General features: G+C 40.1%; 1 protein-coding gene across 9 annotated transcripts in view; it reads left to right on the top strand.

Annotated features, from left to right (window-relative positions):
• Nucleotides 1-26,652, top strand: part of Dock7 (dedicator of cytokinesis 7) — a 183,500-nt gene that overhangs the window by 151,497 nt on the left and 5,351 nt on the right. For 6 of the 9 annotated variants that reach the window (NM_001415885.1, XM_063287647.1, XM_063287646.1 and 3 more), the window contains 11 exons: nucleotides 4,162-4,320; nucleotides 4,975-5,075; nucleotides 6,191-6,383; nucleotides 7,067-7,210; nucleotides 12,105-12,236; nucleotides 13,742-13,756; nucleotides 20,458-20,583; nucleotides 21,691-21,780; nucleotides 21,897-22,133; nucleotides 22,467-22,610; nucleotides 23,848-23,954. In NM_001415885.1, the coding sequence (NP_001402814.1) occupies nucleotides 4,162-4,320; nucleotides 4,975-5,075; nucleotides 6,191-6,383; nucleotides 7,067-7,210; nucleotides 12,105-12,236; nucleotides 13,742-13,756; nucleotides 20,458-20,583; nucleotides 21,691-21,780; nucleotides 21,897-22,133; nucleotides 22,467-22,610; nucleotides 23,848-23,954 (1,448 nt within the window). Of the gene's footprint in view, nucleotides 1-4,161; nucleotides 4,321-4,974; nucleotides 5,076-6,190; nucleotides 6,384-7,066; nucleotides 7,211-12,104; nucleotides 12,237-13,741; nucleotides 13,757-20,448; nucleotides 20,584-21,690; nucleotides 21,781-21,896; nucleotides 22,134-22,466; nucleotides 22,611-23,847; nucleotides 23,955-26,652 lie in introns of all 9 variants that reach the window. The other 3 variants (NM_001415886.1, XM_063287651.1, XM_063287643.1) reach the window with 1 other exon arrangement.

Raw genomic sequence — 26,652 nt, 5'->3', positions numbered from 1 at the left:
TGATTAGCAGGAAGTTATTGCTGAGACTCGGACGAATGGGGTGGCTGTTGCTGGAAGTAGTGGTGTTAGGAGGGGGACCCTGACAGTGTGGAGGCAGCAGGCACTGGAGTAGGTTCACCCTGTGAAGAAAGGGCAAGCATGGGCGACCTGAGAAAGTCAAGAGGAAAGAGGAACATTGGATCTACTGATTTCAGGTTACCCATGCAACCTCCGATGGAACTATTGAGTAAAGCAGCGTGGCCGTGCGCTACGGAGGACATGATGTGAAGACAAGCAAGTATACATGTTAGTTAGAGGGAAGGCATCGCTGAAGCTACTTAGTGCCTGCCAAGTGTGAAGAGATTTTTAACAAACATATAGGGAACATTGGTGATTTAGACTCTTTTGCTCTTGTTGGATCAAAACCCTGGCAGAACAGGTTCAAGGTTCAGTTCATCACAGCAGGGAAGTCAAGGCTGCCAAGGCCGGAAGCAGCTGGCCGTGCTGTTCAGGAACTAGACTAACCTAAATGAAAATTTGTGCTCCCACACCAGTGCAATCAAGAGAATCTTTCTTAGAAGTTAAGATTAATCAATACAATCCCTCACAGGTACGCCTGAAGGCTCATCTCCTATGTGATTCTAGAACTTATCAATTTAACACTAACCATCACAATAGATATCAGAGCAATAAAGAAGATAGGAAAGAAGTAGATTAAATTAGTCTTTATAAGTGATCTGGGAGTTTAGCTCAGTGTCAGGAGCACTTGCCTTCCCGTACTGAGGTGCTAAGCTCAGCCCCAGGTACTACAGCATACTAAGAATGAGAGCGCTGGGTGTTTACACAGAGAATGTAAAGCAGCAGCTTCCAGAGAAGACTGGCTTCATAATTGGGAGTAATGGAACAGCAATGAATTTAGACTGTGAGAGAAGAAGATAAGCTGTAAACTCTCAAAACATCACTGTAAAAGAGTCTGCTATACTGTTCTTTATGTCTTAGGGAACTTTCGTCATGGCAAGGCTCGTAGGCTAGAGTTAAATACTCCACTTGGACTATGGATCGGGAGATCAGAACATAGCTCGGTGGTGGAGTAGAGAATTGCCATACTTGATGCCCTAAGCTGAAGAGTTTTATGATATCAGTATGTATGGTTTCTTTATCAAAGACTGTAGGTGTGTCCATAGGTCTGTGGTTTATGTCTGGGTGTTCATTTCACTTCCACTTCTCAGTGTACCTTTTAATGCTATTATCTTACTGTTTTATTATGATAGCTTGGCAGTACATTTGAAGTCGTGGATGGTGACATCTCCAACAGTTCTTTTATCCTTAGGTGTGTTTTAGCTATCCTGGATTTATTGTGTTTCCATATAAAGCTGAAATTGTCCTTTCAGATTTCTGTTGAGGAAATGATGTTGGAATTTTGTTGGTGATGCCTTTTTTGTTTTGATGTTTTTAGGTTCATTTGGCTGAGTTTATCAATCTTGCTGATTTCCTCCAAGAACCAACCCTTTATTTTGTTAATTCTTTGTGTATGTTTTATTGATTTCAGCCTGAATTTGATTATTTCTTGCCATCTCCTTTTGGGTGTAATTTCTTCTAGAACTTTTGTTAAGTTGCTGAGAGGATATTTTCCATTTTTTTTAGGTAGGCACCTAGTGCTGTGGACTTGCCTCAGGGAATTGCCCTTCATGTGTCTCCTAAGTTTGGATGTGTTGGACTTCCATTTGCACTCAGTTCTGAAAAGGGCTCCTTTTCTTCCTTGACCCGTTGTTCATTCAGTAGTGAGTTGTTCAGCTTCTGGGAATTTGTAAGCTTTCTGATGTTCCCATTGTTGGTGATGCTTTAACCTGCAATGGGTGGATAGACTGCACTGCCTTTCAGTTTTCTTTTTATGCATTGAGGCTTCCTTTGTGGCCAAGTATGTGGTCAGTTTTGGAGGTGCTAAGAATGTATATTCTTTTGTGTTTAGGTGAAATGATCTATAAATATCTAGTAGATCTTTTTGGTTTAGGCAAAGTTTAGAACAGAGGCTGAAGGAACACCCATTCAGAGCCTGCCCCACATGTGGCCCATACATATACAGCCACCAAACTAGATAAGATGGATGAAGCAAAGAAGTGCAGGCCGACAGGAACCGGATGTAGATCTCTCTTAACAGACACAGCCAGGATACAGCAAATACATAGGCGAATGCCATCATTAAACCACTGAACTGAGAACAGGACTCAGTTCAGAGAAGGAATCAGAGAAAGGACTGAAAGATCTGAAGGGGCTTGAGACTCCATACGAACAACAATGCCAACCAACCAGAGCTTCCAGGGACTAAGCCCCTACCCAAAGACTGTACATGGACTGACCCTGGACTCTGACCTCATAGGTAGCAATGAATAGCCTAGTAAGGGCACCAGTGGAAGGGGAAGCCCTTGGTCCTGCCAAGACTGGATGCCCAGTGAATGGGATTCTTGTGGGGAGGGCGGTAATGGGGGGAGGATGGGGAAGGAAACACCCATATAGAGGGGGAGGGGCTAGGGGGATGTTGGCCTGGAACCCGGGAAAGGGAATAACATATGAAATGTAAATAAGAAAACCCAATTTAATAAAGATGGGGGGAAAAAAAGATGTCAGCTCCAGCCTTTCTGTGTTTAGTTTTAATCTGGATGCTCAGTCAGTTGGTGAGAGTATGGTATTAATGTTCATATGTGAGAATCAATATGTGATTTTTTGCTATAGTTACATTCTTTTATCAACTTGGGTGCCTTTGTGTTTGGTGCATAATTATTTAGAATTGCACTATTTCCTTGGTGCATTTTTCATTTAGTAAGTATTTAATACCATTCCCCATCTGTTCTGATTAATTTTGGTCTAAAGACTATTTTGTCAGATATTAAAATGGCCCCGGATTGTTTCTTGGGTTTGTTTGCTTGAAATATCTTCTCCTGCCCCTGAGATGATGTTTATCCTTTCGTATTAAGATGTATTTCTTGAGGCTGGAGAACTGACTTAGCAATTAAGAGAGCACTGGCTGTTCTTCCAGAGTTCTTGAGTTCAGTTCCCAGCATCCACATGATAATAGCTCATAGCAGCTTACAATTGTAGTGCCCTCTTCTGACATACAGACATACGTGCAGACAGAATACTCACATACATAAATGAATAAATCATTAATTTAAAAATGGTTGTGTTTCTTAGATGTATCAGAAGGATAGATCCTGTTTCATAATGTGATCTGTTAATCAGTGTCTCTTTATTAGGTCATTGAGGCTATTGATATTGGGAGTTATTAATATACAATGTTTATTAATTCCTGTCATTTTGTTGTAGTGGTGAGTCTTTTCCCCCTATTTTGATTTGCTGTTCTAGGGTTATTTATTCCTTGTATTTTCTTGGGTGAAGTTTCTATTGTCTTCTTAGAGCTGGAATGGTAGATAGATATTACTTAAATTTGTTTCATTGTGGATTGTCTTTCTTTCTCCATCTATTGTGACTGAAGGTTTTGTTGGGAATAGTAACCTGGGCTGGCCTCTGGTGTCTCTGGGAGTTTGTAGAACATCTGTCCAGGCCCTTCTGCCTTTTAGAAGACTCCATTGAAAAAAAAAAACAACAACAACAAAAAAAAAAAAAAAAACAGGCGTTATTCTAATAGGTCTGCCTGCATATGTTACTTGGTCTTTTTCCCTTGCAGCTTTTAATTTTCTTTCTTTGTTCTGTGTGTTTAGTGTTTTTATGATTATGTATTGTGAGGAATTTAATTTCCAGTCCAGTCTGTTTGGTGTTCTGTGTGCTTCTTGTACTTTAATAGGCACCTCCTTCTTTTAGGGAGGGATATTTTCTTCTATGAATTCATAGAACAGGGGGGCCTATTCTGGGTAGGGTTCCCAGACTCTAATGAAGATATACTGTCCTGCATCTTCCTGGCTGTTATTGGTTGTGCTTTTATGCTGGCATCTGGGTTTGGGCTGATTGTTATTCTGGGTCTTGTTATCTGGTCTTTGTTGGATTTTCCATCCCTTGGTTTCTGTTGTCCTTTCTGGAGGACTTGCAGTATTGGGATCAAAACTATAACCTCATACAAGCTAAGCAAGCACCCAGCATTGAGCCCTTTCCTAGCCCTTTCCTTCTGCAGGGAAACAAAAGCATGTTTTATTTTGACTGTCTTAAATATTGACAATCTCCCTCTCACAGAACTTTGCCAGAGTAAAAATGCAAGTCACAATGTCACTGTCCTCATTGGTGGGTACATCTCAGAATTTCAATGAAGAATTCTTAAGACGCTCTCTAAAAACTATTTTGACATATGCTGAAGAAGATCTAGAATTGAGGGAAACCACATTTCCTGATCAGGTGAGAAATGCTACCGTGTGTGTGTGGTGTGTGTGTGTGTGTGTGTGTGTGTGTGTGTGTGTGTGTGTGTGTGTGTGTGTGTGCGTGCGCGTTCGTTCACATGTGTGTTCCTGTGCACACATGTGTTTTATACATGTGAAGGCTCAGAGGTCAAAGTTGGTTGTCACTTTCGCACCCTCTCTCCCTGAACCTGGAGTTCCCAGTTTGACTAGGATGCTGACAGTGAGGCCCAAGGATCCTCCTGTCCTTGGCTGGAATTAATATGAAATGCCAACTAGCACACGTGGCCTGTAGGTGCTGAGGACAGACTCGGCCATCTCCACGGCCACCTCCTCTTAAAACAGTTCATCTGGTTGGTTAGTTCTGCTCATTTGTAGCATAGACGGGGGCAGTTCCTGCCTGTTTTTTCAACAGTCACACCAGCTGACTGTTAACCTGAGAGACAGGTCCCTGCTGTGCTCCCGTGATTCTCTGCTGCTGCTCCTCATCCCTGCCCACAGTGCGGTCAACTGAAGAGTGCCCTCCCTTTGCCACACCCACAGAATTGCTGTAACTTGTTGTCAGAGTTCTAGAAGCTTCTCAAAAATAGCTTCCAGACTCATTCAGTTGTTGGGAATGAATGACGGAAAATGTTTATATGTTTCTCTACCGCAGGTCCAAGATCTGGTTTTCAATCTCCACATGATCCTTTCTGACACCGTTAAGATGAAGGAACATCAGGAGGACCCGGAAATGCTGATCGACCTCATGTACAGGTGCCTTCCTGTGACTCACCCACTGTTTGCATTATGGTTAGCGTTCAGTGAGAAGAGGTGTAAAGAAATAGTTACATGACTTTCTAATGCACATGGATCTGTGTGTGGTCCTCTGCTCACACGTGTGTCCGCACCACCTGCATGCCTGGTCTGTAGAAGGCAAAGACTGTGCTTTTCTGAGGCTACGTCTTCTGTCAGTGCTTTTAAACTATTCAGTTTGGCCTGGAGATCAGAACCACCTACCACTGCACCCCCAGAGGACCTTTCCCCCTCATCTGGTCTCTCTCATCCCAGGTCTCTTTCCCCCTCATCAGGTACACTGGGGTAGACATGCATGAGGGCAAAACACCCACACACATGAAGTAAAAGTTAAAAAAATTAACCTTAGCTGCTGCTATGTTGTGCAGTTTGCAGTGCAAGGATCAAAGGTAGAGCCTCGGAACACAGTATGTCTATTGCCAAGAGAGAATTTTTAAAAAACGAATCAGGTGTCCTAGATCTCAGACTTCTTAGAAACACCTCAAGCCCACATTTTAAATATAAAAAACAATCTTAAAAAAGTATATGAATGTTTAATGTAATATGAATTGTCATAATTTCAAATTGTAGTTATGATTAGAGATAGTATTTCTAGGTACAGATTTTGAGAAATTTGTAATTGCCGCTATATCTTGTTAGACACAGAAATGGAACTTGGAGTTTTCTATGTGGCCCTCTCTTTCACAGTTTTGTCCATCATAAGACACACAAATAAAGCAAAAGACACCCAAATAAATAAACTCTTCAAGTAACAATGTATATTTCCCTGTTTTTCCTTACATATTAATAAATATATAAGTATTTGTTACTTATTAATATATAAATGTAGATATGTAGATATATATATTTAAATGTAAATATCATCTTCTTAGCAACCAATCCAAAACGATAGTGTCCCTTTCAGGCACCACAGTGACCTCTTTATGCATACACTATGGCATTTTCCAGCCACTGAAACACTTGTAACAGGCTGATGCACTAGCAGGATCTTGTTTATGTAAGTCTGAGGCACCCTCTGAACTCCCAGTCATTTTGGGAAACTGGCATCTACTGAGAATCATTTCTGTTCTGATTAGAATCGCTAAGGGCTACCAGACATCTCCAGACCTGCGCCTGACCTGGCTGCAGAACATGGCTGGCAAGCACTCTGAACGAAGCAATCATGCGGAGGCCGCTCAGTGCCTGGTGCACTCAGCAGCCCTTGTCGCTGAGTACCTGAGCATGCTGGAAGACCGCAAGTACCTCCCTGTCGGATGTGTGACATTCCAGGTAGGGTCTGCTGTGTGTGAGTGTGCGTGTGTGTGTGTGTGTGTGAGATCAAGGTCATGTCCTTTGGTTTTTACTTCAACCTGGTTATGTGGATCCTTCAGTGAGTAAAGAAAGCAGGAAGTAAGGCCAGACCTTGGCAAAGTGAATGGCAGTGCACTCTTAGACTGCACTGTTTGCATGCTGTTCTGAGAATGTAATCAGGGCATGTACACCACCACTGAGTATTAGAGAGAACCTGATATTTAAGTGGGGATTGAAATTAGGGCTTTGATCCTAGGTCCTCTGGAAGAACAGCTACTGTTCTTAATTGCTGAGCCATCTTGATTTTCTTTTCTACAAATGTTTTTAATTGTGTCTGTTCACGATGTGCTTTGGTACAGCAGTGAAGAGCAGAAGACAATTTTTTTTTTACAACTTGCTGTTGGGGGAAGTTTTCTAGCAACAGTGTTGTAATTTTATCATCATCTTAAAATAGAGTGTGCTTTTAGAGATTTCTCCCTTCCTTTGGGTAGATATGCATAGGGCTGACTCCAGGGTCTCTCACAGCTGAGCATGGGCTCTGCCACTTAAGCTCTACCTTAGCGTCTCTCCTTAACCTTAGTGAATAGTGACATCTAGCTTTCACTTATTTCATACCTCGGAAAGTGATTCATTGCCAATATCTCTTCAATGTTTTTCCCTAGAATATTTCATCTAATGTATTAGAAGAGTCTGCTGTCTCAGATGATGTGGTATCTCCAGATGAGGAAGGCATTTGCTCTGGCAAGTACTTCACTGAGTCAGGACTCGTGGGTTTACTGGAACAAGCGGCTGCTTCCTTCTCTATGGTAGGTGACCTTCTTCACTCTGTCCCACAGTTTCCTGATCCATAAATGACACATATGTCAGTGTTTCTGCCTTGCACCCTTGCCTTTCCTTTGAGAGCAGTTGCTCCAGGTGCCCTTAAGAGCTCTGCTCCCCACTCTGCTGCTGCTGCTGCTGCTGCTCCCACTATGTGTATCCTAGCAATCTGGGGCTTTCCCTGGTGTTTTCACTTACTTGTTTATGAACCAGGGTTAATCTGCAACAGTTATTTTCTTAGTTTACAAAATATTTTCTAAAACCTTTAAATTTTAAAAAAAGAACAGAATAAATTTTCTCTAAGCCTTTAAGCTCTGTCTGAGAAGATTAAGACACTTTTACAGTGTTTCAGATGAATTGGAGATAATTTTTCCCTATATGTTGAGCTGTGCTTGTGCAGTGAACCTTCCTGAGTAGGTTTTGGAGGACTGACTCTTGCCTGTCAGAGTACATCCTGCATCCCTTACCTGCCTGCCCTGCTTGTATAACTCAAGTCATTGTTCCCTCCCATCTGTGCGTGAATAATTGAAGCTGAAGCTGCCAAGGGAATCCAGGACAGGGCATTTATAGAAGGAATGTAGCCTTATCTTCCTAACCTTGAGCTTCTATGATAGACTAAGTCCCTGCTTCCTTTGATTTTACTGCTTAGTGTCCCAGCACCAGTTGGGACCATGAAAGTGTGAGAGCAAAGCTTGAGATGGTGCCAGAGCTGCGCTGCTCTCCTAGAGACTCCATTTCTTCTGTAGGCCTTGCCCGCCTGTTCTGCAGCATATTGTAAGTGTGTGGGTTCAGTCTGAGCTCCAGGTTTAGCAGCTTTGTTATTTCATTTACAACTTACTCAGTCTGTTCATGCCTTCCTTTCCTTTTCTTTTTTTTTTTTTCTTTCTCTTTTTTTTAAATTAACTTGAGTATTTCTTATTTACATTTCGAGTGTTATTCCCTTTCCCGGTTTATGGGCCAACATCCCCCTAACCCTTCCCCCTCCCCTTCTTTATTGGTGTTCCCCTCCCCATCCTCCCCCCATTGCCGCCCTCCCCCCAACAATCATGTTCACTGGGGGTTCAGTCTTAGCAGGATCCAGGGCTTCCCCTTATACTGGTGATCTTACTAGGATATTCAATGCTACCTATGAGGTCAGAGTCCAGGGTCAGTCCATGTATAGTCTTTAGGTAGTGGCTTAGTCCCTGGAAGCTCTGGTTGCTTGGCATTGTTGTTCATATGGGGTCTCAAGCCCCTTCGAGCTCTTCCAGTTCTTTCTCTGATTCCTTCAACGGGGGTCCTGTTCTCAGTTCAGTGGTTTGCTGCTGGCATTCGCCTCTGTATTTGCTGTATTCTGGCTGTGTCTCTCAGGAGAGATCTACATCCGGCTCCTGTCGGCCTGCACTTCTTTGCTTCATCCATCTTGTCTAATTGGATGGCTGTATATGTATGGGCCACATGTGGGGCAGACTCTGAATGGGTGTTCCTTCTGTCTCTGTTTTAATCTTTGCCTCTCTATCCCTGCCAAGGGTATTCTTGTTCCCCTTTTAAAGAAGGAGTGAAGCATTCACATTTTGATCATCCGTCTTGAGTTTCATGTGTTCTAGGCATCTAGGGTAATTCAAGCATTTGGGCTAATAGCCACTTATCAATGAGTGCATACCATGTATGTCTTTCTGTGAGTGGGTTAGCTCACTCAGGATGATATTTTCCAGTTCCAACCATTTGCTTACGAATTTCATAAACTCGTTGTTTTTGATAACTGAGTAATATTCCATTGTGTAGATATACCACATTTTCTGTATCCATTCCTCTGTTGAAGGGCATCTGGGTTCTTTCCAGCTTCTGGCTATTATAAATAAGGCTGCGATGAACATAGTGGAGCATGTGTCTTTTTTTATATGTTGGGGCATCTTTTGGGTATATGCCCAAGAGAGGTATAGCTGGATCCTCAGGAAGTTCAATGTCCAATTTTCTGAGGAACCTCCAGACTGATTTCCAGAATGGTTGTACCAGTCTGCAATCCCACCAACAATGGAGGAGTGTTCCTCTTTCTCCACATCCTCACCAACATGTGCTGTTACCTGAGTTTTTGATCTTAGCCATTCTCACTGGTGTGAGGTGAAATCTCAGGGTTGTTTTGATTTGCATTTCCCTTATGACTAAAGATGTTGAACATTTCTTTAGGTGTTTCTCGGCCATTCAGCATGCCTCAGCTGTGAATTGTTTGTTTAGCTCTGAACCCCATTTTTTAATAGGGTTATTTGTCTCCCTGTGGTCTAACTTCTTGAGTTCTTTGTATATTTTGGATATAAGGCCTCTATCTGTTGTAGGATTGGTAAAGATCTTTCCCCAATCTGTTGGTTGCCGTTTTGTCCTAACCACAGTGTCCTTTGCCTTACAGAAGCTTTGCAGTTTTATGAGATCCCATTTGTCGATTCTTGATCTTAGAGCATAAGCCATTGGTGTTTTGTTCAGGAAATTTTTTCTAGTGCCCATGTGTTTCAGATGCTGCCCTAGTTTTTCTTCTATTAGTTTGAGTGTATCTGGTTTGATGTGGAGGTCCTTGATCCACTTGGACTTAAGCTTTGTACAGGGTGATAAGCATGGATCGATCTGCATTCTTCTACATGTTGACCTCCAGTTGAACCAGCACCATTTGCTGAAAATGCTATCTTTTTTCCATTGGATGGTTTTGACTCCTTTGTCAAAAATCAAGTGCCCATAGGTGTGTGGGTTCATTTCTGGGTCTTCAATTCTGTTCCATTGGTCTATCTGTCTGTCTCTGTACCAATACCATGCAGTTTTTATCACTATTGCTCTGTAATACTGCTTGAGTTCAGGGATAGTGATTCCCCCTGAAGTCCTTTTATTGTTGAGGATATTTTTAGCTATCCTGGGTTTTTGTTATTCCAGATGAATTTGCAAATTGTTCTGTCTAACTCTTTGAAGAAATGGATTGGTATTTTGATGGGGATTGCATTGAATCTGTAGATCGCTTTTGGTAAAATGGCCATTTTTACTATATTAATCCTGCCAATCCATGAGCATGGGAGATCTTTCCATCTTCTGAGGTCTTCTTCAATTTCTTTCTTCAGAGTTTTGAAGTTCTTATTATACAAATCTTTTACTTGCTTGGTTAAAGTCACACCGAGGTACTTTATATTATTTGGGTCTATTATGAAGGGTGTCGTTTCCCTAATTTCTTTCTCGGCTTGTTTCTCTTTTGTGTAGAGGAAGGCTACTGATTTATTTGAGTTAATTTTATACCCAGCCACTTTGCTGAAGTTGTTGATCAGCTTTAGTAGTTCTCTGGTGGAACTTTTGGGATCGCTTAAATATACTATCATATCATCTGCAAATAGTGATATTTTGACTTCTTCTTTTCCGATCTGTATTCCCTTGACCTTTTGTTGTCTGATTGCTCTGGCTAGAACTTCAAGAACTATATTGAATAAGTAGGGAGAGTGTGGGCAGCCTTGTCTAGTCCCTGATTTTAGTGGGATTGCTTCAAGTTTCTCTCCATTTAGTTTAATGTTAGCAACTGGTTTGCTGTATATGGCTTTTACTATGTTTAGGTATGGACCTTGAATTCCTATTCTTTCCAGGACTTTTATCATGAAGGGGTGTTGAATTTTGTCAAATGCTTTCTCAGCATCTAATGAAATGATCATGTGGTTTTGTTCTTTCAGTTTGTTTATATAATGGATGACGTTGATGGTTTTCCATATATTAAACCATCCCTGCATGCCTGGGATGAAGCCTACTTGATCATGGTGGATGATTGTTTTGATGTGCTCTTGGATTCTGTTTGCCAGAATTTTATTGAGTATTTTTGCATCGATATTCATAAGGGAAATTGGTCTGAAGTTCTCTTTCTTTGTTGGGTCTTTGTGTGGTTTAGGTATAAGAGTAATTGTGGCTTCATAGAAGGAATTCGGTAGTGATCCATCTGTTTCAATTTTGTGGAATAGTTTGGATAATATTGGTATGAGGTCTTCTATGAAGGTCTGATAGAATTCTGCACTAACCTTTACCCTTGCTGGTCCTCAGAACTCACATGTTTAAGTGTAATAAGTTTCAAGCTCTTAAAAATATCTTTTCAGACTTCAGTCCTTTCAAAATGTCCTATTTCTAAGGACCATGATCATTCCAATTTTGTCATAGACTGGAGGGTTTTTTTTTTTTTGCTACTGACAGTAATTTAGTAAATTTTCTGTATCCGAATATATATGTTGTTTCAGTATTTCACAGAAGTACATTTAGATTAAAAACTAGTGGTCTGTTGTGCAGAAATTCTTTTAATATTATCATTATTATATTCTATATTAATTCTTTTTAAGTTTTTAATTTAATTAAGATACTAGAGAATTTTAGTTATGCTAAATTTATTTCCCCATTGAACTACATTATTGCTTCAGATCCTCCTAGGATCTGGCCTGTAAGATCATGTAAATTGTATCCTCGGGAAGCTCATTTGCTGACCTGTGACCCCTGGGAAAGCTGCTCTCTCCTCCCATGACAGTGCTGTCAGCTAGAGAAGGTGCAGCCGCAGTACAAACACGCCTATTAGTTTTCAAGAGTTTATATGCACATATACATGTGTATCTTAGTGAAATCAGTATAGGAGATACAGGAACAGGGTGTCCATGAACATAAGTATTCATGGATATATAGAGTATAAATACATACCCACTTGAGTCCTTTCAGAGGAAATGATACTTTGCATAAAATTGGCTTTTAAGTTTTAATATGCTTAAAAATTAGACTATTTGGAAAGCTTATCTTAATAAAAAATGGTGAATTTATGAATTCTAATTATCTTTTATTTATGAATTCTAATTATCTAATTATTTTATTGATCTAAAAGAAAGCAGTATCTCACAGACATTGTTCTTGTAGGCGGGCATGTATGAAGCAGTTAATGAGGTTTACAAAGTACTCATTCCTATTCATGAAGCTAATCGGGATGCAAAGAAGCTCTCCACCATCCATGGCAAACTCCAGGAAGCCTTCAGCAAGATCGTGCACCAGGTAACAGCTCCCACTCCTGACTGTATTAGCTGGGGGAGTGTCTACTGCTTAACACTGCCTTGTGTTCACACCTAACCAAGTCCCATAGAGTGGCCATTTTACTTGAGTTAAAAGATAGTTTGTAGTTAAAACCAGACTTATTAACAAAACAAAACAAAACACACACAAAAAAGAATGACCGGGGTTGGGGATTTAGCTCAGCGGTAGAGCGCTTGCCTAGAGAGCGCAAGGCCCTGGGTTCAGTCCCCAGCTCCAGAAAAAAAAAGAAAAAAAGAAAAGAAAAAAAAATGACTTTTTCTTTGTCAATTTTTTTGAATTATTACTAGTTAGCAATGTTTTAGAACTTTATTTCTGTGTTACGTTGTAGATTATAATTATGGGTTTGATATTTAAATTAACACCTGTTTCTTTACTGCCAAAAAGTTTTTATGTGTAAATTACCTTTTTTGTTGAATGATGTGAAAATGTAATGAAATCCTTGTATTTTTACTGCTGTAGCTGTTTCCCCTATATCTGCACTCTCACCCACAAGATTTCTAATATAAAAATAATGACCAAAACAAGATCTTATGCAATTTTGCAATTTATAGAGTGATTTTAGTACTTTACTTCACAAAAATCAGAATCAAACTTTGTTGGAAAATGAAATAGACTATTAGTGGTTGGTGCCTTCTGACTAAGTCTTGGTTCCACCAAAACTTTCCTGTTGGGCCTCCTCCTTCTCTTCTTCATGCATGCTTTTGCTCCCTCTACATGCACGACCTCCGCGGGGCAGTAGAGGAGTGACTGACTACCCACTCCTGCATGCAGGTCTAGAACAGTTTCACTGTTCACTGGCTGACCACCATGGCCAAGCTGTCACAATGGACAGACAAAATCTGAAAGTAAAGTAGGTTGCTCCTGTTATGCCAGAACTCTATTGTAACCTTCTAAAGTATTGGAGCTTCAAAAGGTTGGCTAGGTTTCATGGTGGGACAGATGATTTTATAATCAATTATGCACATGCTCTGGGGACTTCATCTGCCTTGAGAGCTCTATGGTGCAAATTTGTGTCCAGTCTGCAACATGTACAGCCACTAGTGGTTTTCCAGAAACTTCTTCCATTTGATTCTGTTCCTGCTGTTGGGCACAGTAGCAGTGTGTGTCCTGTTTAACCTGGATATCTCGGTGGAATGATGCTCCTGGTGGTCAGAGATCTGAGTTAAACACAGAAACAGAATAGGCGGCAGATTCCCTCCCTAAAATGTATACTGAGACTGAAAAAGGACTTTGACTTTTAAAGCTTAGCTTTTCAAAGACAAAATTTTAGGAATTGAGCTTAGTCAATCATGTTATAAAATTTCTGTCGGTCTTAGATGATAGAACATATTCTACTAAATTATTTTGTTATCCTCTGAGGAGAAGCATTTGTGGTATGGTACGGTATAACTGACCTTCCTTTGGCCTCCTTGTTCTTCTGAACAGTTTTTTTATGACTTGCCCTTTCTTTACTTTTTATTACACAGAGTACTGGCTGGGAGGTAGGTAATGCTTTAGTTAGTTACGACACTAATAGATGGATTGGACCAGATTTCTTATGCCAATGCTTTGCCCACATGTGCTAGCTGTGGGCATTCTGTTGCTGTCTGCTTATCAACTGAATTCATTAACCAAAGAAATGTTGCTAAAATACTGTACATTACTTTAAGAACTGTTTGATGTAGAGCTCGGCAGTGCATGGAAACCCGTTTCACTGATGAGATTCTTTGGTAAATGAGCCACTGTGTCACCACTCCGGTTTGTTTTTACCCTTTGATGCATTTCTGTCATCAACACTTAGACACAGATTTCTTTCTTAACCATGTTTCACTCACTTACAGAGGTCGATTTATATTATTGCTCAGAGGTATAAATAGAAAATATTGTATTTGTCTGCCAGTCAGAGGACATACTGTTTTCTGTGCCTTTTAAGAGAAAAATCATGTGTGTGTTATGCTGGCATCGTGTCAGTGAAGGTGGATGCAGACTGTGGATAACTAAAGTGGGGTGGGAATGGGGCACGCTGGAATGGATAAATGTGCTGAATTTGATCGTGGGTCACTGTGCCCTGGGTGTAGCCCATACCCTGGGAAAGAAATTCATTTTGGTCACTTAAATTTAATTCAGGGAGCAAGATAAATAAACTAAGAAAACTTAGCACTTAAAAATTTGACTTCATATTCTGATAGTGTTTATTCCTGTATAATGAAGACATTTGCTTCCTTTTATGTAGTAGTTAAATTTGGAAATATTAAATAGAAAATAGATCTTATCTGAATTTGAATTTTTCATCTTTCTGTAAAGGATAAAATTCTCTAAATTAAACCCTAATAGTGAATATGGTCTTGGGCTATGTGTGTGGTAAGAGTTCTGGCTTTGCCTCTCAACTTACAATTGGCTGAATATTGTAGGTGTCTCTATTGCTTCCTTACAATCCTTGTTTGGAGACCCCGAAAGCAAACTTTAGAGACAGCAGTCACCAGTGGCTGTCCTCCCATTCTGGAATCACGCCTCCTCTCCTTATTTTGACACGTGCCATCACATTTACACCCACCTTCACCCTCCAGATCAGAGGTGTAGAGCCCCACCGATACCTGACGTCTTACCGCTCATTTCTGTGCCTTCATCTAGATATATGCAGAGTCTTGCCACAGCCATCCCCGAGGGGTAGGGTTCCTCATGGACATTCTAACATGAAACAGAATTAGCTGAAAACTGACATAAAATTAAGAATATATTAAAACCTCTGAGCAGTGTTTTACTAGTCTCTTGATGCTAAATCGACCCCTGGATGATAGCCTCTCCCCTGGTTTTGACACTAACACCATCCTCCCATCGTGCTCCTGCATGGTAAAGGGGCACAGACCGTGCTTCCTCATTTGCATCCTTGTCACTGCCTGTGCTGGATCTTCAGCGTCATAGCGTCTGAGCTTGGTGCACGTGTGTTTTTGCTGTACTTGTTAAACTTAAGTGGATGCTTGCATTTTAAAAATGTGTTTGCTACCATTTGCTGCTTAAATGTTTTGAAATTCCCCTAATTAAAATGCTTTCTGTTTTCTCTCTCTTGCCCCTGGTTGCTGACCTACTCCCTACTTTTACTATTGTCTATTGTGGTAAGTTCCTATCTTGTGAATATTTTCCTGTTTAACTCTTGACAGCTTCAGTAATTTCATTTTTTTCTGAAAACTGTTTCTTAGCTAATTTCTTAGTATTCTCATAGAACGCTCACAATTGATACCTAGTAAGGACAATTTACATAGTATAAGGTTCCTTGAGTCTGCATTGTTCGTCATTTTGCATTCTGTTCTTGATTCAGTAGAAATTATGTGACTTGGCAAAGCTTTTTGGAGAGAGAGGTTGGGACAGAGAACTCTCGACCATATTCAGCAGTTTGCTGACGTATTTACATGTCAAGTGACACGTCATGAAACTCTCAAGAACTTGCCACTGTTGACTACCACGTTTTGTTCCTTAATATCTAAATTTTCATTTTCCCAAAGTCCATTTATTGTTCTCTAAATAACATGAAATAAATCATTTCCTGTGGTGCACTTAAAATATTTTTAAAAGAAAAAATTTCATTTCTGTGTAAAAATGTAATGAACCTGAACAAGGAGTGGTTTTGTTTCTGTTTCGTTTTGTTTGTTTTGTTTCAAGGATGGAGCATAAGATACTTTTAGGTTGGAGGGAGGATATGTTATCACAAGATAAAAGAGGGGGGGAGAGAATGGGTAGAAAGCACTCATGGGCCTTTAACTCTAGAACAAGACACTAGGTATGCTGGCTACAGGACCATTGAATGGGAAGAACTGTGTGTCTGAGAGGATGCGCTTTGTGGAGTTGCTCTCTCTGGTGGCAGACCAGAAGGGGTAGAACCTTGCCATACTGTTTTGTTTAGCCTCCCCTGCTGGCTCTGTGGTCAGCAAACTGTAGATGATATTGGATGTGACTTGTTTCTGGGGAGGGAGATATATAATGATTAGAATTAGACTTCAGATTAGAAACTGGTTAGGCTGAATCTAAGATGAGTCTGTCTGTTAGGCTACCACTTGATTTTGACATTGGATTATACAAGAAAGATCTGCAAAATGCAAAACAGTAATGGAAGAGGATGGCACTGTAATAATAGAGGGATAAAGCAAACAGAGAAGGAGAGTAGTTCTGTAGTGAGCCACTCAGCAGGCCTGGTGGTATATGCTTTTAATCCCAGGACTCAGGAGGCTGAATTTGGCAGATCCAGGGTTCAGATCCAGTCTTGGCTACGTAGGGAGTTCTAGGCAACCCTGGACTACATGAAGTCCTGCTTTAAAACTGGAACAAAACAAAAAATAAGTTAAAAATAAGTTGAATTACTTAAAGAACTTCACAAGAATTCTTAAGAAAAACACCAGAGAAGGAAAGACCACTCAAAGGCCATTCTCGACTCCTAGGGTTTCTGTTTGTGCGTGGACTATGGGAAAGATGTAGCTTAAGTAACGTTTTGATTTGGGTGTCACATAAAAAGGCCAGAACTTGTTTTTTGTTTCTTTGTTTGTTTTTGTTTTGTTTTTTTCCATCACTGAAATAAGGATCAAGATAGTGGTACCAGGCATAGAATCCTGCCAGATATTAATGTCACACATGTAGATTGGGCACGCTGTTGAGTATCTGTAGATTCAGCTGTCTGTAGGCTGAAGCAGATGATTGGGAGTTCAAGGCCAGTGTAGGCTAAAAAAACTAAAAAGAAACGATGTGTAACACATACAAAGTGTTTATAACACAGCAAATACTCAGATGTGTTGGAGATCACTTTTATTGCTGCTGTGTTCATACTCTTGACATCACCATTACTCTCACTAGAAATCCGTTGCTTTTGTTGTTAATGCTGAATCAATGGGGATCAGACCTATAGACTTCATGAGATAGGGACAAGTGCTGGACTGCTGACGCCAGCTACAATGGCACATCCTCTAGCCCCACATATTCCAGAGGGAGGGGGCAAGAGGGTTGTATGTTTGAGGCCAATCTGGAAATGTTAGCAAAGTCTTATCTCCGCATAGAAAATGGAAAAGAAAAAGGGGGTGCCATTTGTTGCTAGGGTGCTTGCCAGGACATCAATCCCGTGAGTCTGTCCCCAGCCCTCACAAACGTAGGTTAATAAGATGTTCCATGCACTATGTTCCCAAGTAGAAATCTTGGCCAGAAGAATCTGACTAATGATCTCTAGAAAGAACAGGTCTAATAGATGGGAAAGGAGATGAGCACTGTGTCCAGTGCTGACATGCTCTGTGGAAGTCAGATAGTGTAGGAAGCAGCCAAGGGTCCTTGTGCAAGTGCACGACAGCCCAACAGGTTTCTTCCTTAGCAACAAAAACAAAGCTAGAACAGATGTAAATGTGTTTCACATGGGACATAGTTTCTTTGCCTGTGCATAACTTTATCTTAACCTACAGAGTTAAGAAAACCTTAAGTAAAACCGCTTACGAAGAATAAGCTATATATAGTGTGGGAGTGGTGTGAAATTCAGAATGAATTCTGAACAGTAAAAGAAATAATGCTAACTTACAAGAAAGTATTCAAAACAAAAACATATCTTTCAAAACGAAAGAAAATTAACTTGGAGAAATTTTTTTTTTTTTTTTTTGCTGCAAGTGAAGTTACATGATTATACTTTGAAAACTGGATGTTGGCCAGTAGGTGAGCAGTAGAGAATTCTAAATCAAAATATCATTACTCAGACTATTAGCTCCTCTTTGTCTGTGCTCACCCTCTACAACACACACATGTGCAAACACACGTACCATCCTGGAACGCCTTGTTATTTTTCTGATGCTCTTGTCTCCTGTGTTTCAACTGATTTTCTCAAATACATCAGATAGGCTCTTGCCTCAGCCTCAGCACTGGCTGTTCCTCTGGCTGGAGAATATTGTCCCCAGAAATCAATATGAGTAGCTTTCTACCTCTTTCCTCAGCTGTCACCCACTTAATGAGACCGCTCTCTTTCTCTCTGGTGAAGCCATGTGTCGTAATGCCTGGTGTACCTCTGGCATTCAATACTTGAATGGATGGATGGTCTTCTTCACATATGTTCCCTTTTATGATTGGAGCTCTTTTCCTTCTCTATCTACTGGAATGTCCCCACTTTTTTCCTCTGTTCACTTGCCCCCCCCCTTTAATGTTGAGCCCTGTGGATGACTAAAACCCTAACTGTGATTTCGCTCCAACAAGATTAATCTTCTATTTTATTTATTTATTTTTTTTTATTTTTTATTTTTTATTTTATTTTATTTTATTTTTTTTTTTTTTTGGAGCTGAGGACCAAACCCAGGGCCTTGTGCTTGCTAGGCAAGCGCTCTACCACTGAGCTAAATCCCCAACCCCTTTAATCTTCTATTCTTAATAGTACTCGTTACAGTATGTACTAATTTAAATTATAATTATTTGATTGTGTATTTTATTCTTTTGAGAAGCGAGTCTTTTATTCTGTTAGTGAAGATAAATAATAGTTAACATAACAATATCAATACAAAAAGTATGTTAAGTTTTAGTCAGTTTTAGGCAGTGAGCTCATGGTGCCTTCCCTGTTAGGTCACCACACGATTGTGTGTGTTTTGGGATCATATACATTATGGGGTGTCTCTGGAAAGACCAATAAAATTGGAGCAAAATAGTAATTACTACTATACCCTGGTCAAGAGTTAGAAAGGTTAGCTAAGGGAAGTGAGTCCTAATTACTGTCTTTAAGGATTATTGCTAAGGATTTAAAATAATATTTTAACCTGGAAGCCTCTTAAGTTATACAGCTAGAAAATTTTTGGTTTTCAGAAGGACAGTTTTCATGTATGAAACATAGTTTGAAAGCTAACAATCACAGATTTATAAGCAGTCATCTTAGGGCTTTGGCAATACCTTCTTGCCCTGACTGATACTATTGCCTACTGCTGGGTCCAAACAAATTGTTGTGAAATCTATTTAATTCACACAGAGATTTCATTTACTGTAAGAATCAGTTAATATTTATTATTTCATTTATTTATTTTATGCTTGTTTATTATTTACTTATTTAAATATTTATTTATTTTAACATGAAGTAATTGAAAATGTTTTTAAGTTAGAAATTGTATTTTTTAGCTCCAAAGATATTTTTCTTACTGTGGATGATAATATGGGGTCATCTTAATTTTTCTTGCTTTGGCATTATAAAACTGGTAAATTAAGGATCAAAGTTTCTCAGTTTGCTTAATTACCTATAATGTTTATTGTTTACTTCTTAAATGTATATACCATCTGGTCTTCTAGATATAGCAAAAATAAATATAAAGTAATCTAGGCTTCAGGAGAATTGAGAGGAGCTCCGTGCTTTATGTGGTTAGTGTGTGAGTCACTGCGGAATCCTTCTGAACCCGCTTTGGGGCTGCATTCTCCGGAGTGCATGGGAAGTGCCCGGTGTCACCCTCATGGAAAGAACTGGTTCTTACTGAACTTGTGTGAAAACTAGAATCATTTTCATTTTCTGTCCTTGTATGTGCATGGTTAATGTTAAGTCATATCACAGAATTGTGTGTTTCTGGGTGGTCGGTCATACAGGGTGTCACTGAAAAGACCATAAAAATGGAAGGAGAATAGTCAGAGAATTGGGAAGTTTGGTGGTTGCTTTTGGCGGTCTTTAAAATACAATTCCTCTCAAAATATAGTTATTACCTTGTACCTAGATTTTTTTCTTTCTATTTCATTTATACTCTTCTACTTACAGATATAACACTATTACTGATTAAAGAATTTTTACATGAGCACTTCTGAAGGGTCTTGGTGTTTTGCTGATTTTGTACTCTATGCCTAATGCTCTTAGCTTCTATGGTCTCTTTTTAATATATTCAAAGAGACTAAGAGAAGGATTGTGTTGACTTGAAAATGTATTAGCGATGTGTTTTAATTAACTTTTATATTAAGACCTTTTGTCTCAATAAGGAAAATAAATTAATATAGCCCAACTGTGTGGACTTAAAAACAAAGACCATTTTGTTTCATTTACTAAGAAACGTAATTTGCATAACCCTTGTTAGATATAATGAAGAAAGACCATTTTATTTGAAAATAAACATAATTTTGAGATAATTTTTTACAGTATTTTGGAAATTTTATAATATAGCAACCTACGCATAATGTAAAATAACAAAAAGTCTTTGTATTGAGTTTTCTCATTTTTCTAACATAGGATGGTAAGCGGATGTTTGGCACCTATTTCCGTGTTGGTTTTTATGGAACCAAGTTCGGGGATTTGGATGAACAGGAGTTTGTTTACAAGGAGCCTGCCATAACCAAACTCGCGGAGATCTCTCACAGACTGGAGGTGAGTGCTGTGGTCACTGTGTCGTGTTTCTGTAGGAAATAGATTGTCACATCAGTCTTAATTATTAAATAAGTCAGATAAACGACTTCTGTGGTATATAAGAATTTTTGAGAGGTACAATAACACCCTTACAAAGCCTTTAAATCTTTTATGACAATAGTAAATTATTATTAGCTATACTTTTAAGGCCTTATCTTCATACATATTTTCTAAGCTCCTTTATCTGTCAGAATTATTCTGGTTTGTCTATGCTTGAGTAAGAGTGGAGAAGTTAAGTAGCACTGTGGAATGAGATCGGAAGCAGAAGCAAGCCCAGAAAGTAGCTGGCTCACTAGTGTTCTCTGTGGCCCAAGTGTCCAGTGAGACATCCCCTGGGGCCACAGCTGGAGAGCTCAGGAGTAGCTGTGAGCACGTTTGGCCTCTCACATAGAAGAAAACACATTCATGCTTACTCTGTGTTCATCTTTCTGGTCCTCTTCTGAACCTCTCTTTTCCTGCGCCAAGTGTGGCTCATGCCTCAGGTGCATTAGTGTCCCCTAAGAGGATCCCAGATCCAACCTCAGACTTTCTAAATCAGAGTCTAGATTTTGACAAGATTGCTAAGAGACTTGTGTACACAGAACGGTTTGGGAAGCAGGGCTCTAGGCTGGCTTCTACTCTTAGCTAGTGTTGACTCTTACAAGTGACTCTACTGGCTTTGGGTTCATAAACTGGTTCAAATTATGACTCCTTACTTTTATGAGTTTGGTAAGCCTTGAGAAATTCTGAGACCGTGTTACCCAAGCTTTATCGTACAAAGCCCCTCTGGGGGAGGTGTGAGGATAATTTCTGGTGGTTCTCCTGAACGGCTGCATTTAAAGCTCACCTCCCTTGCTGTCTTAGTTCTTCCTTCTGGACCATTGCCCAAACTGCAGCTTTTGAGGCCCGTTGTAAAGACCTGAGCTTTCACTGGAGAAGATACATGCTGCTGTTTAACACGTGGATGGAAACATAGCTAGAACAAAACCTGCCAAATCTCCTGGTCTGACTGAGGAGTCTCCCTCCCTCAGGGGCTGACTCTGCTTTACCAGGAAAGTTGTGTAAAAGATTTCTTCTGCTTCATTACAGGGATTCTATGGAGAAAGATTTGGAGAGGATGTGCTTGAAGTAATCAAGGACTCTAATCCTGTAGACAAGTGTAAATTAGATCCAAACAAGGTAGGTTGACTACACTGTAATGATCTCTGGCTGTGCCTCTGAAGATCTCCTGCTGTTTGCTTGACACATACTGGGCGACAGACTACTGTTGGTGAATGAGGACCTTTCCCTTTCAGGCGTACATTCAGATCACCTACGTGGAGCCATTCTTCGACACCTATGAGATGAAGGATAGAATCACTTATTTTGACAAAAATTATAATCTCCGCCGTTTCATGTACTGTACGCCCTTCACGTTAGATGGCCGAGCCCATGGGGAGCTTCATGAACAATTCAAACGGAAGACCATTCTGACAACATCTCATGCCTTTCCTTACATTAAAACAAGAGTCAACGTCACTCACAAAGAAGAGGTAACTGCACAGTGCAGGAAAGAAGAATTCACCAACCTCGTACATTCACACTGAGTCTGTGTGGTTTAACAGAAGACGTGCCCCCCCCCCCCCAGCATAGAACGAGTTCACCACTGTTGCTCGCTCGGTTTTGCCTCTCTTCTAAGTTGCTAACTCATTCTCAGTTTATGTTTTTAAGGTAGTTATTGTTTTTATTTTTATTAATTCAGGGATTGAGGTTTAGATTTTGCTACACAGAAGCTCATCATGGGTCCCCTTTCTTCTGACGTTCTCATTTAAAGCTAACCAGGTAGTATTGTTACTACACTGACCTGATTGTCATGTTCTACTCAGATAATCTTAACACCAATTGAAGTTGCTATCGAAGACATGCAGAAAAAGACACAGGAATTGGCGTTTGCAACACATCAGGATCCAGCAGACCCCAAAATGCTTCAAATGGTCCTCCAGGGGTCTGTAGGAACAACTGTGAACCAGGTTCGTGCTTCCTGCTGGCTGTGGGCCATTGGCTTCCATACTGGACTTGGAGAAGCATTGTAATGTTTACAGACAGAGTCATGCAGACTAGGTGGAAATAGTGCGTATCAGATTAGTCACATGGTACTGAAGTATAAATGGAAATGGAAAAACGGAAGTTTAATGACATCTCAGTTACAATTTTCATACCTGCTTTCTCCTCTGTCTATGCTTATATTATAGAAATTTGGTCACTTAAAATAGTCTTTGCTAGATGGTTGTGGTAGCATATGCTCCTAAATCCACATTGGGGAGGTTCAAGACCAGCCTGGTCTATGTAGCAAGTTCCAGACCAGTTGAGGCTACATAATGAGACCCTGTCTCATAAAACAAAACAAAATTATTTCATTAAAAAAAATACATGATTCAAAAAAGACTCATTCCCAGAGCTGTATTTAACACATGTGAATCTCTGCTCTCTTAGATCCTCGATGATGTTTCCTTCTCCAGAGCTTCTTCACAATGAGCTCTATGGAATAAATGATGCGGAATCATTTGGAAGATTGTCATAATACTCTCACATAATATAGCACTAGTGGTTTTTCATACATATTGGAAGTTATCATAACATCTCCTTTAGTTGGTTTGCTGAGAGAGCCTTTCTCATGATTTTACGCATGGCCCCAGTCTTAAAGAATACTCCCAGTTAAGAGCATCAAGAAGACTGTCAGTCAGGTTTTACATAATGTATCTTAACTACTTTTTGGATTAAAGAGTAGAACCAAGAAATGCTGCAGGATATAACTGAAATGAGACCTTTGTGTTCCTGGCATATATGATGTTTATTTCTGCCCGTCAAATAGTTTAAAAGACTCTTGTTTACTGCATCAGGAATGACTTTTACAATGCTGAGAGAAGTTGCTTTTGTAAAATCAAGTGGGTTGGAGATGCATTAAAACTTATGTGTCAAGAATCATTAAAAAAAAATAATACAAGGCAAAGTGCATTGATGAAGTCAGTAGTCCGTCCTCAAGGCCCACTCAGTTCTTTGAAGGGTGATCCACTATGAAATGAATCTGACTGTAGTAGGCAAGAATGTAGATAAGAATGGAGTATTTGGATCAGGCTGTCTCTGAAGAGTCCTAAGAGACATGCATGTGTTCAATGGAAATGCAGCCCTGTCATTGCTGTGGTCCTGTGGGTAAACTCCATGACTCTAAAGAACAAGAACACTGCATTGTCTCCTTTTATCTTTCAGGGACCTCTCGAGGTCGCCCAGGTCTTCCTGTCTGAGATACCTGGGGACCCAAAGCTCTTCAGACATCACAACAAGCTGCGCCTTTGCTTCAAGGACTTTACTAAAAGGTACTCGAGGCTTCTTTCAAAAAGAGCTTCAAATTAAGAGTGACCAGTACCACAGTTTGTGATGAGAGCCACAAGGAATTATTGGAAACAGAAAATAGGAATTGGTTCACCATGTGAAGCAATCTCTGGCATTCACTGATCTTGACTAGCATGGACCTGCACCTTTCCATACCCCAACCTTGAAAGCTGCTATTTATTGCCATAAAATTAGTATTATTCTTCAGTGTGAAGCACCATTTTCCCTCCCTTAGAAAACTGAAGCAGAAAATGTTGAAATCCTAACCTCATCAGTGTGTGTATGTCCCTGTCCAGTCTCTTAGTCTTTGAGATCTTCACAGCAAATGACAGATAATGTAATCTCCCGCTCAGAGAGGCTTATAGACCAGGTTAAATAACACCTAGGTATCTAAGCTCTTGGTGAATTATTAGGAAGACTCAGAGGACTCGGTTCGTAACTTGTGATTCTGTGATTTGTTGCATTTGAAAGATACAAAGTAGTGTCAGCAAGGGAAGGAGTATTGAATTCCTCCAGCCATAAACTGTAACAGCTGTTGTGGAACTCTTTGGGGGAGGGTATACTAAAACACTGGACTCACAGGAGGAAGGCAGTTATCACTATAATATCTGGAACTGTAAGCCCCCCCCCCCAATCTGGATGCCAAGAGCCAGCATTGTAATACCCCCCTCATTCCTCTTGCTATCTTATATTTTGAAAGAGTCTCTGCCTAAGCAAACTAGATTGGCTGGCTAGTGAGCCCCAGGGACCTTCTTGTCTCCTGCCTCCTTTCCACCCACCCACCCATCCACCACTGAGATTAACGTGTTCATAAAACCCACCTGGTTCATTTTTCTTGTTTTGTTGTTTGTTTATATGTGTGCTAGGGGATTTGGGGTTAGGTTATCATGCTTGGGCAGCAAACACTTTACCAACCAAGCCACCTCATCCCTATCCCCAAATAAACCATCTCCCCCTCCCCCCCCATATTTTTAAATCTGTTCTTTGCTGTTTCATATATTTATGTAGTATATTCAGAGTCACCTCACCCTCCACCCTCTCTCATCTCCTGCCCACTCGTTAACCCCATTCATCATTTGATAGGTGGTGTAGTTGTTTCCGCTCCTGGCTGAAGTGAATCATGGTGCAGTGACCAGGATGGGGTGGGAATGTAAATGTCTCTTTGACCTAACAGACCGACTTTGTTTCCTTTGTGTATATTCCTGGCTGTGCCATTTGGTAGTTCTACTTTGGTTTTGGTTTTTTAAGCTTTCTTTTATGTGTATGAGTATTTTGCCTGTGTGTGTACAGGTGTGTCATGTATGTCCCTGGTGCCGTCAGAGGCCAGACAAAAGGAGTTCCAGCACTGGAGTTAATATGGTTGTGAGCCACCACGTGTGTGCTGGGAGCCAAACCCAGGGCCTGCCCAGTGCTCGTGAGGAGCTACATGGTTTGCTGTCTGGAGCAGGGGCTGCCCTTTCCCGAATCTGACCATCATGTGCTACTCGGAGTCTCTGTAAGAGCCATTCTAACTAGGAAGAGGAGGTTTTTATTTGCATTTTTCTACTGTTGACTTTTTCGTATATTGTCCATTTGCATAACTTTTGAGATCAATATCTGTATCTTGTTGCATTGTTGGACTTTTATAATTTAGTTCCTTTTGTGCCCCAGATATTTAATAGTAGATAATCAGGTAACTTTCTACCTGCTGTTTGCAATATTTTACTGTGACTGCGATTGTAAACAGTTGTCTTTTCTAATATGATTTTTCCCTTTTCTGTTTCTTTTCGATTTCACACCAACAAGGCATGCACAGGACTACTGGGCTGTATGCTAGGCCCAAACAGACTTTGTTCAGAGGAGTGAATTCTTTTATATATATCTCAATCATATATAACAACATTTAATTGGGGCTGGCAGAGGAGTGAATTCTTGTAGTCAACAAGAATTAAGTGTTACCGCCAGGACAATTATAAAAAGGGGTCCAAAAGTGTTTAAATGCTTCATAATATGAACCTTACAGAGAAAGTTGTATAGCTGGTGTGCTACCACATCCCTGAAACAGGAGGATTGCTGTGAGTTTAAGGTCAGCCTGAGTTATGCAGTGAGATCCAGCCCAATTGGGCTTCAGAGTGAACCCTTGTTTCAAAGAATGAAAAAGCAAGTGGGGGAGTGGGAGGAAAGAAAAAAATAGTTAATATTCCATGTTTATTTTTCTATATTAGCTGTGTTTTTTCAACACACACATACCACCATAGTTCACAGTTTACATATAATCTTGAATTTTAAGACAACATTCTTTAAATTATTTTTTTACTTTATGAGTACACTGTGGCTGTCTCCAGACATACCAGAAGAAGATATAAGATCCCTATTACAGATGGTTGTGAACCACCATGTGGTTGCTGGGATTTGAACTCAGGACCTCTAGAAGGGCAGAGCCCTTATTTCAGTTAAAATTAGAACAATTATGTAAATGGTGATATTATTTAATCGGCTTGACTGCTTTGGTATTCTGAATTCTGTTTTTCTGTTTGATTTTAAATATGGTATAATTTATGCCACAGTGGGTCTTCTTTCTTTTGTTGAGTTAAAATTTCCATCATGAAATCACTGAGTCAAAATACATAAACATTTGTATTTTATATACTTTACACCCCAAAATGTCTCCACTATTACTAATGCCAAAAAATGCAGATGCTT

The sequence above is a fragment of the Rattus norvegicus genome, chromosome 5, assembly GCF_036323735.1.
Source record: "Rattus norvegicus strain BN/NHsdMcwi chromosome 5, GRCr8, whole genome shotgun sequence".
Lineage (NCBI taxonomy): Eukaryota > Metazoa > Chordata > Mammalia > Rodentia > Muridae > Rattus > Rattus norvegicus.
The sequence above is the reverse complement of the archived record's forward strand: the minus strand, read 5'-3'. Positions and strand labels throughout refer to the sequence as shown.